This window comes from Microcaecilia unicolor, chromosome 2 (assembly GCF_901765095.1).
Source record: "Microcaecilia unicolor chromosome 2, aMicUni1.1, whole genome shotgun sequence".
NCBI lineage: Eukaryota > Metazoa > Chordata > Amphibia > Gymnophiona > Siphonopidae > Microcaecilia > Microcaecilia unicolor.
In genome coordinates this window covers 107,970,149-107,985,206 of record NC_044032.1, presented here as the reverse complement: position 1 = coordinate 107,985,206, position 15,058 = coordinate 107,970,149, and the positions used below count along the sequence as shown (strand labels likewise).

General features: G+C 40.7%; 1 protein-coding gene across 1 annotated transcript in view; it reads left to right on the top strand.

The window, feature by feature from the left end:
* Window positions 1-15,058, top strand: part of ADAMTS6 (ADAM metallopeptidase with thrombospondin type 1 motif 6) — a 648,820-nt gene that overhangs the window by 399,583 nt on the left and 234,179 nt on the right. The window contains exon 11 of the mRNA XM_030193183.1: window positions 6,729-6,870. Coding sequence (XP_030049043.1) covers window positions 6,729-6,870 — 142 coding nt within the window. The remainder of the gene's footprint in view (window positions 1-6,728; window positions 6,871-15,058) is intronic.

The window sequence follows — 15,058 nt, the reverse complement described above, 5'->3', positions numbered from 1 at the left end:
ATTTCGGCACAAGGTACGCCTGCTTCAAAGAGTCACAAGCAATTCAATCTAGTCAATAATGCACGAATATCATCAATGCTTGTGACTCCTGAATCAGGCGCTCCTTGTGCGGAAACTCAGGGGCACTGCAGTGGACTTCCTATGGGACACTGCAGTGCCTAAAAGGTCCCAGGTTTACATCTCACTGTTACCTCCTTATATTGTATGGTGAGCTCTCCAAAACCCACCAAAAACCTACTGTACCCAACTGTACACCACTACAATAGCCCTTATTCCTGCAAGTGTCACATGTCCTGACCTGGATGTCTTAATTCCCCTCTCCATGTCCTATCTAAATGAGAGACTACATCTAATTTAGCAGATGGATGCCTCTGAACCCCTCAAAATGGAATCACAAGACATTAGCACCTTTCATTTCCTAAGCAGTTGTAGGCTTCAAGATTTTTGGTGATTCCTGTTCTTAGGTTGGTTACTCCTCTTCTATTGTCCAGGTCTGCATATTGATTCTTCAGCTTAAGGAATGGTATTGTTGGGGTGTAGAGTCTACTGGCTGTAGTAGTTTGTGTACAGCTATTGTCATGTGGTCCAGTTTTACCTTCTTCCCTATTAGAACTTTCTCTTAGGTACCTCAAGAAATATTTAATCAATGTAGCTCTTATTGTCATAGGGCTTGTATTTTCCCCTTTCAATTCCAACACCTGTTTCTTGAGGAAGTCAACAGAAATGTATTTTATTTTATTTATTGCATTTGTATCCCACATTTTCCCACCTTTTTGCGGGTTCAGTGTGGCTTACAATATGAGTTAAATGTTGGAAATACAATTTGTTACAGATTGGTTATGGATTACATTGTGCAGAGTTATGCGAAACAATTGAGGTGTCGTTAAGGAATGTAACGATGGAACACAGACATTGAAACTTTGGAAGGAAACAATGGGAGCTTAGAGGGCGATAAAAAGGCATGAAGACATATGGTATATATCTTTCTGTGAGTAAAGGTATGAATGATGTGATAGTACGGGAATGAGAGTTCAGAGGTGAATGTATGATGCATTAGTGAACAGTAGGTGTGGACTTTATGTATTTTGGTTCTTTCCGTAAATTTTTTCAAAGAGATGGGTCTTCAATAATCTGCGGAAGGAAGCTTGATCGTTGATTGTTCTTAAGTTGCATGGCAGTGTATTCCAATACTGCGTGCTCATGTGAGAAAAGGTTGACGCGTGTAGCGCTTTGTATTTCAAGCCCTTGCAATTGGGGAAGTGGAGGTTAAGGAAGGTTCGGGATGATCTTTTGGCGTTTCTGGGTGGTAAGTCTATTAACTCAGACATGTATGCTGGGGCTTCGCCGTGAATGATTTTGTGGACTAATGTGCATACTTTAAAAGTGACGCGTTCCTTGAGTGGAAGCCAGTGCAGTTTCTTTTGTAATGGTTTTGCACTTTCATATTTTGGCTTTCCAAAGATGAGTCTGGCTGCCGTATTCTGGGCTGTTTGAAGTTTCCTCAGTGTTTGTTCTTTACAACCTGCGTATAGTGAGTTGCAGTAATCCAGGTGGCTGAGCACGAGGGATTGCACTAGGCTACGAAAGACGGATCTTGGGAAGTATGGTCTTATCCTTTTCAGTTTCCACATGCTGTAAAACATCTTTTTAGTTGTGTTGTTAGCATGAGTTTCAAGTGTTAGGTGGCGGTCGATAGTGATTCCAAGGATTTTTAGCGTTTCTGAGATTTGAAGGTTCAGGTTTGGTATGTTTATAGATGTGAATTCTTTTTTGTATTGGGAGGTGAGTATCAGGCATTGAGTTTTTTCTGCATTTAATTTCAGACGAAATGCGTCTGCCCATGTGTTCATGATGAGTAGGCTTTGATTGATTTCATTGAAGATTTCGTTAATGTCTTGTTTGAAGGGGATGTATATTGTTACATCATCAGCGTATATATATGGGTTGAGGTTATGGTTTGATAGGAGTTTTGCCAGAGGGATCATCATTAGGTTGAAGATGGTTGGTGAGAGAGGTGATCCTTGTGGTACTCCACATTCAGGTGTCCATGCCTTAATGTGGAGTAAATAAAGAAGGCTGGGATTCAGCTGAACTTGGGTACTGGGGGAACATTCCCACCCCCATCTGATGAGGTGGGGAAAAATCAATATTTTATAAACAAAATGGTAACAAAATCCTTGAAAGCAAATAGAATAATGCCTAATATAATTATTTTATGTTAATTTTTCTGTTGAGAAAAACTGGAATTATGATGTCCAAAACAATACTTGTAAAATAAATTTCTGCTGGCAAAGAGAATGGAAAGGATATGGGAGAAAGAGCCCCATAAGTTTTGGCATATTTTAAAGGAATGCTGGTAGAAGAAAATTGTTAAATATTGGCATAGAAATTCCTTAAAAAGTCAAATGTTTTCACATGTGAAATAAGAAAAAAAGAACAGAAAAGAAAAGAAAGAAGAACAAAAAAAAAAGAAAAACATCTGTCCTGTTTTATACCGACTGACTGAAGCTAAGACATAATTACTCCTTTTATTTTTTTTCCATACAAAATAACCATTAGTCTCCTGGCTTGCTTTGCATTTCTGGTTCTGCTACATAGAATTGTGTTGTAAGGACAAGATTTACTTTGAAAGACAGAGATTGTAAAAGAGGAGCATATGTATATATATATATATATATATATATATATATATATATATATATATATATATATATATATATATATATGCTCCTCTTTTACAATCTCTGCGCAAGAGCAAATCTTACTGCACTGATAGGACAGCAAGCATTATTTCGTGTGCTAACTGCATAGCCAGTTATGGAATGCGGATTGGGCATTTGTGCGTGGTTCTTTATCACATGTCAACTGTCACTGTTGCAGTCAGCTCGGATGCGCTTCCTACCACATAAATAGGAGGTGCATCTGCGATAACTGGATGGTAATTTTATGACAGGGTGCCTAGTAGGCATTATTTTATAAAGACAAGTAGTGAACCAACTTCTTTTTATAAAATACACGCATATGCCTTGAATGTAGATGTGATCACTTATTCCTGTTTGAAAGCTGGTGTAAATGAAGTTCCATACTTTACACCATAGGCGGTAGGTGGCCCAACTGTTTGGGGAGGCTAAAGGGGGTGTGGTTAGGGATGGGGCCAGGGGTGGAGCTTAAATCCATAATTGTCTGATAACACACAGAAAAAAAATAAATAAATAAAAATAAAAGTCACAATTAATTCAATTTATTACATTTAGATATTAGATATGTATCATATGTCAAAGAATAAAGTGGTTGCTCAAAGCATATTCTAACCACAGTCACTCAACTGCAAAACACTATGCACAACTTTGTGCAAAAACACACTCAGAACCTTACTGTACCATAAATATTACACTGGGCAGAACCTAATACACCAACATACCATGACCCATGCGGAAAATGCAGACCGTCAACAATATGAAATAAGGGATCATAATATCACAATTCTCATGTAGAGCCACAAAACATCCTAATTCATGTTTAATGTGGGATAAAATGCCATACATAAGTAAATAAATATAAACTTTTAATGTTGAGCACCTGATTCTCAAAGTGGACATATTCCAAACACTATAATGAAAATAAAATGATCTTTCAAATACTTTTAAAACTTATTTTTAGCACTTTTAAAATTTCAGGGGTCAGTGCAACTCTCTTTGGTATGAAGTGCTCATGTGCAGGAATTGAGCCTAGTTAAATATCTCCATGGCAACCCAGGACAAGTCCAGCCAGCCCCCCCCTGCTCTGCTCTCCCAGCAAGTAATCAAATTACAACTGGTTACAAAAGGCTACAGACGGCTTTCACTGCAGCTGCTGCTATTTAAGATTGGACTCACCAGAGAACTACTACTACTACTATTTAGCATTTCTATAGAAACAGCTGATCCATCCTGCTGTGGCTAGCCTCTTATACCTGGCGCCTATGCTTTACACATGTCCATGCATAGATTAAAGTATTTCACAATCTACAAGCATACATGCTAACTCCACCTATGCACCAATCCAAACTTTACCCCTGTTCTATCACGTCACTGTATGTACTTTTACACCAGATGGTATTTTATGTGAGGTCATTTCAATGTGTGGCCACATATACATGGAATGACTTTATAAAAATGATCTCCTTTATGTTCAGTAAAGAACGTTTCTGTTGGCAATCATGTTGGGAATATCCCCGAGAGCATCCAGAAGCTGCACTTGCTGTGTGTTAGTTTTTGAATTTAGGGGTAGTTGTACTAGGTGCCTCCTTTTAGGCACCCTGATGTCGTGCAGTGAGAGCCTATTTTATAAGGAAATCTGGGTGCCCAGATTCTAGTATAGACCCAGTATTGGCTCACCTTACATTTACGCACCTGCAGATATACCAGCTATAGACCTGGCATAGGTGCGGGCACATTTATTTATTTATTTCACGTGCATGGGGCCTAACATAGGCTTCAATGTGGTTTACAATAACAATTTAAAAACTAAAATCTATATAGATAGAAAAGAGAAAAATGAGAGAGAAAAAAAGAGGAAAAGGGTTCAAGAGATGAAAGGCACACCATGGGGTGAAGGAGGGGAAGAAGACAGAAAAGAGCAGAAAATTCAAATAGCAGAGGAATTGGTAAAGTTATGGTGGAAAGGCAAAAGTGCAGTTCTGAAGAGGTGAGTTTTTAATGTTAGTTTGAAAGTTGCAATAGTGGATTGATCCTGGACACGATGCAGAAGCTCATTCCAGAGTTTAGAGCCTAACTAAAGGCAGAATCCCGAGTACTAGAAAGCTGGATGACAGAAGGTGGTGGTAAAGAAAGAAGATTATTATTGGCCGATGTAAGGCAACGCAATGGAGAGTAAGGAATAAGAAACTTGTTAAGATAGAGGGGAGCAGAAGGGGACCTGGATTTATAGACCAATAATAGAATCTTAAACTTGATATGGATTGAAATAGGAATCCAGTATTCAAAAATCAAAAGAGGAGTGACATGATCAAATTGTTGTGCATAAGTGGCATTCCCATCCATGTCCCTCCTATGCTCCACATATGTCAATGCTCCCCTTACATTTACACGCTATGCCAGTTATGCGCATCCTTATAAAAAAGTGCTTAGTCACTTTGCTTCCACTTACACATGTATCTGTAGACTTACCCATGAAAGTGCCAGTGGTCTATATATCTTTGTGCACAAGTGGCAAGTAAATGCAGACGCTGAGTTATAGAATTTCCCTTTTAGGGCTAGATTCTGTTATATGGTGCCAATGTTCTAAGCGCTATTCTATGATCAGTGGTTCAAGTTGGGCAGCATTTATAGAGTAGCGCATGGAGCCAGGATCTGCACCCAATTTTGGGTGCGCGGATTTACACCAACTGAAACCTGGTGTAAATCCTGCTTAAATTAAGTGCAGATCTACCTCATTCTATAAAACTGCCTGCAAATTCTAGGAATGCCCCTGACTCGCCCATGCCCCTCCCACAGCCACACCCCCTTTTCAGAACCATCGATCATCAGCAGTTCAAGAAGTTCTTAAAGACCTTCTTATTCACCAAGACTTATTCCCCTGGCTATTCCTCTGTTTAACCTCTACCACTTGTTGGCTCTTCACCCTTGTCCTTTGCCCATGTTATCCCGTGTACCTTCCCCTCCTGTCACAGTCTGTTTCTGTGCCATCTCTATATTGAATTGTATACTCTTGACTTAATGTAAGCCGCATTGCGCCTGCTTATGTGGGAAAATGTGGGGTAAAAATGCACCAAATAAAAATAAATAAATAAATATTGTTGGGGTGTTTCCATTTGATTAGGGGTTTTGCTTGGTTTGCACCGTGTGAATGGCAGATATAAATTGCCATACTGATGTGCACTCAACTCATAGTATTCTATAAGTTGTGTACATCACTAGGTGGAACGCCCTTGACACATCCATTCTTCGCCCACAGGTAAGGCCTTCTTGTATTTGTGTGCTATGCTATATGCACGCCATGTTTACAGAATAGGGCCTAGCACTTACTGCATATGTGTCAATAAGAGCACCAATCCATAAGTACTAGTATTCTGTATACATTTGCATGCAATTGACATCTTAATTTAGGCTTGTCTTATCGAATTGCCCTTTTTATGCATTCACTACTACTACTTATCATTTCTATAGCGCTACCAGACGTACGCAGCGCTTCACACTTGAACATGGAGAGACAGTCCCTGCTCAATAGAGCTTATAATCTATTGGGAAAGCATCCTATTTTTCCTCTATGCCAGGGATTCCAAACCTGTCCTGGGGACCCCATAGCCAGTTGATGTTTTAGGATATCCACAATGAATATCCATGGAGTAATTTTGCATATAGAGGGATTCTAATGTGTTCATATTTATTTCATGCATAGTCTCTGTGGATATCCTAAAACCCTGACTGGCTGTGGGATCCACAGGACACATTTGGGAAGCCCTCTCTCTGCTACTTAAGAGAAGAAGACCCTGGGACTAAATAACAGAAGAATAGCAATAAAACAAATAATTATTTTGCCCTCTCTATTCCTAACAAAATGGTAGAATTCAGGAAAAGTGTTTCATTTTGTTGCTGGTTTCCCATAAAGGATATTTTCTTTCACATACTGCAGTGTTGAAACTTAATTCAATATTAGTGATCATTCCAAACGCTCCTTAAAGAAGTCAACAGAATATCCTAATTTGTTTTGTCCTTTACATTGAACAGCTCAGGCCGTGGTACGTGCTTGGATAATGAACCTCCCAAGCGGGACTTTGTTTATCCTGCTGTGGCGCCAGGTCAGGTGTACGATGCTGATGAACAGTGTCGCTTCCAGTATGGAGCTACTTCCCGTCAATGTAAATATGGGGTAAGAAGTTGGAATCTTTATGCTGAGTATTTTTTCTAGTGAGCTGTATGTTATTACTGTGGACATAAATATTTGAAATGACACAGGGAATTTGTCTATAACTGTACTGCAGATAATGAGGTAAAAAGTCTTAATACTGTTTTCTCTAAGTCATTTGTTTCTGCATCATAGTGAAATGTGTGCAAAGAAAAATTCAGATTTAGACAGATTAGTTGGAAACATACTACAAGCGCTGTTGAGTTTCTTATTGTAAACTATTTATTGTTTCATTCTTTGCATCAAAAATGAATAACTTGTTTTGCTTGAATTTGCTGAAGAGCTAGATGTGTGAGAAGGAGCACCAGTCTTTAAGACTTCACCCTTACGTTCTCTCTACTCTGGCACCAGATGTCCCTGTGTACCGTATCTGGCCTTTGGAACACGTTTATAGAGTCTGCTGTGCTTTTCCCTTGACCCCCTCCCCCTCCTACTAAAAAAGCAGTGCTGGAACCATTGCCAGCAGAAGAGAGGAAGTTGTGGCCTGGAATATGGCTGGCAGAAATTGGGAGTCCACATCCTAATGTGTGGCTGGTGAAAGTGGAGGGCCAGTGCCATAGTGTTGGAAGCTGACCCTCTGAGCACTAAGCACTGCTGGTGGCAGAGAAGAGTTGGCACCCAGAAAAATTGCCAGTGGAGGTAGGAAGTCAGTGCCTGGGACCTTGGTCAGCAAAAGAGAGAAGCTGGCACTCTGAAGTACTGGTGGTAACGCACTGAGAAGTGGTGGTTTAGTGGTTAGAACAATGAGCTGAGAACCAGGAAGCCAGTCACTTGATCTCCCACTTAGATTGTGAGCTCTATGGGATAGGGACATATTGTACCTGAATACTTATCACCACTATACAGCACTGTGTATGTCTAGTGGCACTATAAAAGTGATAAATATTATATTATTATTTCACTGATGGGAAGGAGATCTGATATTCTGAAGCATGACTGGCAGATAGAGCAGCAAGGCACAGGCTAGAGACTCTGCTGTGAAAAAAAAAGGTGCCTAACAAAAACAGAGGGAGACAGGACTCTGCAGCCTGTTAGGGAAGATGCTAATATGGGGCAGAAAAAAGAAGGAGCTGCTGCCTAGAGAGGGGAGATAGAGAAATGCTGGTGGGTAGGGATAGAGATGGAAGATGTCACACAAGGTGGAAGAGAAAGAGAAGATATGCTGGGAGTGGAGAGATGGTTTGGGGGTGGGAGTGGGGGTGGGAGGAGAGGAGTGAGATGGAGGGGAAGAGAGGGGAGATATGGGAAAGAAGAGATATCCTTGGGAATAGAGGAACAGGGATACTGTGAGGTGCCGAGGTATAAGTAAGAGGTGAAAGATGGAGAAAGACTGTGGTGATATATAAAGTAAAAGGCAAAAAAGAGCAAAAGATGGCAGGAGATAGAATGAAAGACAGAGCTAGGTGTCAGAACTGAACAAAAGGGGGCTAGGCACATTGAAGAAAAGGAGACTCTGGAAAGGAAAACTGTTTAAATTGTTCAAAACCAGGATATTAAAATGTTTGTCCGGCCCTCTCAGTCCTTTGCAATGTTTTGTGTGGCCTTTGTTACATAATAAGAGACATCTCATGACAGCAGAACAATGGGACAAACTCATAAATAGAGTCATAATCTATGGAAAAAGGAGGTGGTAATGTTTCTGTACAAGACATCGATGAGGCCTCCTTTGGAATATTGTGTTCAATTTTGGAGGCTGTATCTGAACAAAGATACAAAGAAGCTGGAGGTAGTCCAGAAGAAAAGAACCAAAATGTTGTGAGATGAGAGTTGAGAACCTAAATATGTCTACCCTAGAAGATGGGATGGACAGATGTGGTAGAACTAGGGAACATGATACGAAGCTGTAAAGCTGGAAGAAGGTACATTCAGAAGCAACATCAGGAAATATTTTTTCATGGAGAGGGTGGTGGATTTCTGGAATGTTCAACCAGAAGAGGTGGTGGTGGTAGAGAAAAAAAAAAAGAACTGTGATATATGCAGAGGATCCCTAAATGGCAAGAAGCTGGAAACCAAGCTCAAAACAGCAGTGAAATAACTTTCTGTACTTCTAAGAAGACATGGGTGGTAGTCTACACAGAGAAGCAGTTACAGCCCTAAAGGAGGGCAAAGAAGGGAAATGAATCTGCATGGAGCAGCTGTTAAAACTCTAAAATGGAGGTGGAGTGGGTTCAAGCTGCAAGAAGTGGCATATACAATTCTCATCACCATACTGGGCAAACTAAATAGACCATTTTGGTCTTTTTCTGTCATCTAATCTAATCCAAGGATTTATACTGCAGAATTCAAAAAAGGTCCTAAGCAGTTTACAACTCTTAAAACCTACCATAATAAAGCATAAAACAAATACAATAAACTAAAAAAACAGGAAGAAAAAATACAATGAACTTAATAAATAATACAGTCAACAGTTTCTCAAATAGATAGGTTCTCAATCTCCTCCTAAAGGAATAATATGAGCAATTCAGCCTGAGGGCCAAAAACAACTCATTCTTTTATTGTATTCCTATGTTATAAAATGTTTGGATCTTTCCTAATGATATTTATTCATTAGGATTTATTTACCGCCTTTTTGAAGGAATTCACTCAAAGTGATGTACAGTAAGAATAAATCAGACATAAGCAATAGACAATTACCGCAGTAAACTTATTCAAATAACAATGCAAAGTATGGCATAATATATTACTTACAATGTCAACACAATACGTAATAAAACATTTTAATAGACATCCTAGGGTATAAGCAAAGATGGAACAAATAGATAGGTAAGAGAGTAAGAGGAGTTAGAAAATAAGGAAACTCATTTAAAGAAAGTTGCACTGAGGTCAGAGAGGTGATTAAATATTATCTCAGCTAGGGAAGGAGTGGATAAACATGTCCTGCGAGAGAGACTAGTAAGTTAGTTCTTCCGTTAAAGGCCTGGTTGAAGAACCAAGCTTTAACCTGCTTCCTGAAGTAGAGATAGTCTTGTGTTAAGCGGAGCCACCAGCAGTGCTTAGTGCTTCAGAGGGTCAGCTTCCAACACTATGGCACTGGCCCTCCACTTTCACCAGCCACACATTAGGATGTGGACTCCCAATTTCTGCCAGCCATATTCCAGGCCACAACTTCCTCTCTTCTGCTGGCCTTTCAGGGAGTGCATTCTAGGGTGTGGGGGCCACTTCGGAGAAGGGTCACTTGTGGGTATCACATTGTATAATGTCTTTTGGAGAGGGTGTGGTTAGGGATACTTCTTGGGAGGTCCTTAGTGTCTTTGGAGGTGTGCAGAGGGTGATACTATTCTTCAAGTACTCGGGGCCATTTCCTTAAAGAGCCTTGAAGATCAGACATAGAGTTTTAAATTTAGTCCTGTATTGTACTGGTAGCTAGCAATGTTTTTGCAAAAATAGTGTGATGTGGTCATGTCGCTTGCAACATTCTATTAATCTTGCTGTAGCATTCTTAATCAATTTGGAGCTAGTGCAGACTCTTTGTAGTCAGACCAGTGTGGCATGCATTACGGTAATCCAGTCTTGATGTTAACCTGGCATGCACAACTGGGATAAGATTTGCCTTCACAATGTAAGGAGAGAGGCAACGTAGTTGTCGCAAATAATAAGAGCAGCTCTTGAAGGTTGCTTGGATTGGGGGAATCAGAGTAAGTGTCGGATCTAACTGTATTCCAAGGTTTCTTGAATTGATGTTAGATTGGTAATCAGGGCTGTAGGTAAGTCAGGTTCAATGGGTATGAGTAGCTGCACATAATCCACATAGATGTAGAACTGAGTGTCCATTGACTGAATCAGCTCGGCTAGTGGTTTGAGGTAGATACTGAACAGAATAGGTGACAGTATAGATCCTTGTGGTACTCTACAGGTCAGTGCCCATGGTAGCAATGAGGTGCTGCCAAATATTATGGACTGTTGCCTGATAGATAGGATCTGACCGAAGAAATTACTGTTCCATTGATACCTGTTTCTGCTAGTCGTGTTAGCATGATATCATGATCCATAGTGTCAAAAGCTGCTGAGAAATCTAGCAGTACTAACACCGAGGCAAATCCCGTCTCGGTTTCTGTGAAGATTATCTAATAGGGATACGAGGACTGTTTCTGTTCTATAACTGGGTCTGAATCCAGATTGGCATGGATCTAGCCAGTTTCTCTCTTCAAGCCAACCAATGAGTTGAACACATAGAGGGGCATAATCGAACGCGAATGCCCATTTGTAAAAACGTCCATCTCCAAGAACGGGTCCGTGAAGGGGCGGGCCGAACTGTATTTTCGAAAAAAATGGACGTCCATCTTTTTTTTCGAAAATACATTGGATTAGGGCATTTTTTGAGCTGGGCGTTTTTGTTTTTTAGCGATAATCGAAACCGAAGCGTCCCAGCTCAAAAACGACCAAATCCAAGGCATTTGGTCGTGGGAGGGGCCAGCATTCGTAGTGCACTGGTCCCCCTGAGATGCCTCTATGCCAGCCTCAAATATCATACCTAGCTCCATGACAGTAGTATGCAGGTCCCCAGAGCAATTTTACTTTAGTTGGTGCTGCGCGGGACCCATGCAGAGAGGAAAAATCGGAAGAAAAAAAAACAAGCAAGCAAGTGCAGTCAGGGACGTCCAAATTAAAAGATAGTAAAAGGGGGAATTGAACCAGCAACCTTTTGATTATAAGCTCTGTGCTCTAGCCAGTGCACCACTGATTAGACGTCCTTCCCGTTCCATTAAGTCTCTCCAAGTTTCTGTCAGCCAATCACAGCTCATTTAGCTGACATCTGTGTCAGCTAAACAGCGGTGATTGGCTGACAGAAACTTGGAGGGACTTAATGGAAAGGGAAGGGCATCTAAGCACCTCAATAATGTGGTTCACTGGCTAGAGCACTGAGCCTGTAATCAGAAGGTTGCTGGTTCAATTCCCCCTTTTACTATCCTGGTAATTTAGACGTCCCTGACTGCACTTGCTTGTTTTTTTTTTTTTTTTCTTCCGGTTTTTCCTCTCTGCATGGGTCCCGCACAGCACTAACTAAACTAAAATTACTTCGGGAACCTGCATACTGCTGTCAAGGAGCTAGGGATGACATTTGAGGCTGTCTTACAAGTTGGGAAAAAAGTGTTTAACATTCGGTTTTTTTTTGGTGGGAGGGGGTTAGTGACCACTGGGGGAGTCAGGGGAGGTCATCCCCGGTTCCCTCCGGTGGTCATCTGGTCATTTAGGGCACTTTTTTGGGACCTGTTCGTGAAAAAAACGGGTCCAACAAAAGTGACCTAAATTCTCTCTGAAAACGCCCTTCTTTTTTCCATTATCGGCCGAGCACGCACATCTCTGCTCAGCCGATAACCACGCCTCAGTCCCGCCTTCACCACGCCTCCAACACGCCCCCGTCAACTTTATGCGTTCCCGCGACGGAGTGCAGTTGGAAACGCCCAAAATCGGCTTTCGATTATACCGATTTGGGCACCCACAAGAGAAAGACGTCCATCTCCCGATTTAGGTCGGAATTTGGGTGTTTTTCTCTTTCGAAAATAAGCCTCATACTGTTCTATAAGTTTTCCTGGAAATGGGATGTTGGATACTGGCCGGTAACTTTCAAGTTTGTCCTGGTCAAGGTTGTTTTTCTTTAGAAAGGGTGCACCACTGCCCTTTTTAATACTGTTGGTAATTGTCCATTAGAAAGAGAGGAGTTCACGATTTTTGTGGTGCCTTCAATGAGGCCCATACTTGCCTGCTGCACTATCTTTGATGGGCAGGATTCAATGGAGCAGGTAGTTGGTCAAAGGTTTCTTAGGATTTTGTCAAGGCTCTCCTCTGTTATTGGGTTAAAAGTGTCCCATATGTCTATGTCAGGAGGGGGCGAGTTTATGCACTCCTGGTTAGCTGATTAGAGATTGGGTGGAACTGCCTGTAAATCCTGGTGGATATTTTTAATTTTCTTGGCATATTTAGATTTCCTAGTGTAGCCAATAGGGTTGAGGCCTGAACAAATGCACTGCTGTTCACATGTTTCAAACTTGTGCTAGCATATACATTATCTTCTGTCCAGTATATGAACCTGTATTTCTCTGGATTTTGTTCCCTGACTAAAATGCGAAGGGACAGTTTTCACTCTGAAAGTGCAGATAAACCACTTTTTAAAGTGGATGGAATTTGTCAGCTTCATTTTTTTAAAGACGTTTGTTTGATGCACGACAGTATTCATATCATATCAGAACATATTGGACCCCTGACGCAGGTGCTGTGCGCCGAAACACGGCCCATGTTGGCTCAACCTTGTCAATTTACCTCTTAATAAAAGGAACTGTGTCCCGTTTTTGAAGCCTCCTGGTGCTTTTTGCTGTATTTTGGACTTTGTTCTGTACTTTGGACCCTCTCCGTGTTGTGACATATGTCATTCAAGATCATCTAGTCAGTAGAAGAGTGCCTCACAAACTTTTTATGACTGTAACCCCATGATTGTAGCCAAATAAAGTTGTGTGACCCCCTGGAGGTGCAGAATAATGATGCACATTTTGGAGAGCAAGCCTAGACCATGACCATGACCCTAAAGGCAGGTTTTATGACCCTGACCCACAGTTTGGGAAGCTCTGCAGTAGAGTCTACATTGTGCAAAAGGGGAGGTTTTGCAAAAAAAAAAAAAAAAAAATAGCCATAGGTCATGAGTAAATCTTTGCAGGACAAAGTGATTCTTTTTCCATGCAGGCTTGAATATAATTTCTGCAGCATGAGAGAAAATACCCCAGGCTGAATAACTCCTGACACTGGAGCACTTACTGGGTTCTAGAATTTTGTAGACTTCAGGCTGGATGTGCAGAAATATTTTGATTGATACAGCAAAAGAGTGAAACCATAAAGAAGCCACTACCTACCTGTTCTGCTGAGTCACTTTCACATATATTTTTAAATTTTTTTTATTTATAGAATGTTTTAAATGTTATGTAACCAAACAAAAACACTTGTACAACAAAATAATCAGTAACTGAAAATGAATAAAGAAGAAGACTAGTGCCAAGATAGAAAAGAATAAACAAGATTATTAGTATAACTCAAGTCCTCAATATACTGAGATCTAAGAATTATAAACTGGAGGATCAAAGAAAAAACAAATAAGCTATTTAAAGGAAATATTCCTGATAATCCACAAATAGTTATCAACATGCTAGATACAATCTTTTCAAGTTCTGCCTACTTTAATTATAGCACTTACACTCAGTTGCTTGGCAGTTTTATTAGCAGTAAGATGAGCAGGCTCAAAGAAAACATATTTGGATGATTGGTATCTTATAATACGTGAGCATCTAAGAAAGAAAGTGGCTCCCAGCTGAAGTTCTTCAGGTAGCATAAGTATAAACTGTTGTCTTCGTTTCTGGGTGTCTCTAGAGACATCTGGCAAAACTCTAATTTTCAAACCCTAGAAAGTTTTATCTCTCTGTTTGAAGAAGATTTTTGTAATGTTTTTTTTTACTATGTAAGCCGCATTGAACCTGCTGTGTGTGGGAAAGCGCGGGATACAAATGTAATAAATAAATAAATAGTCTCAGGAGCCAAAATATATCTGCAAGAGCTAGCAGTGCAATCAATATATAACTAATTGGATGTTCCATCTCTGGAGATTCTAGAACAGCATGGTAGGTGGTCTGAGTTGTCATTTTAAAATCAGGATGGTCCCCTCCCATTACCCTCCACTAAGGCACCCTGGGAGGGACTAGAACTTTATTGGGGGGGGGGGGGGGGCACCAGAAGCCTGATCCTTGAACTGGAAGGGGGTTCAAGTTCTTGATCCAGGGGTGTGTGGGTCTCAAAGCCCTGATTGAGGGGGCAAAAATGGGGCTGGGAAGCTGATCAGTGTTTTTTCTTTGCTGTAGGCCATGGTAACCTCCTGTTGCTAGTATCTTGAGGAAGTATTAATGCACTCATGTTACCAGCAGCCATGAGACTTAGGGGATGATTCTATAACTTGCACCCCACTGTGGCATCTACATATTGGTGCCACTTAGTGTCAATTATATAATGGCTTCAGGATGTGCCTATGCTGTGATAGCATACCAATGCAAAGCAGTGTTGGCGTGATGAAATTAAGTGGGTGCATTTATGACAAGTCAGTGGCTGGTGTAAGTTGGCGTACCTAAGAGCTCCACATAGCGCATTCAACTGATAGTATTCTGTGAGTTGTGCTAAT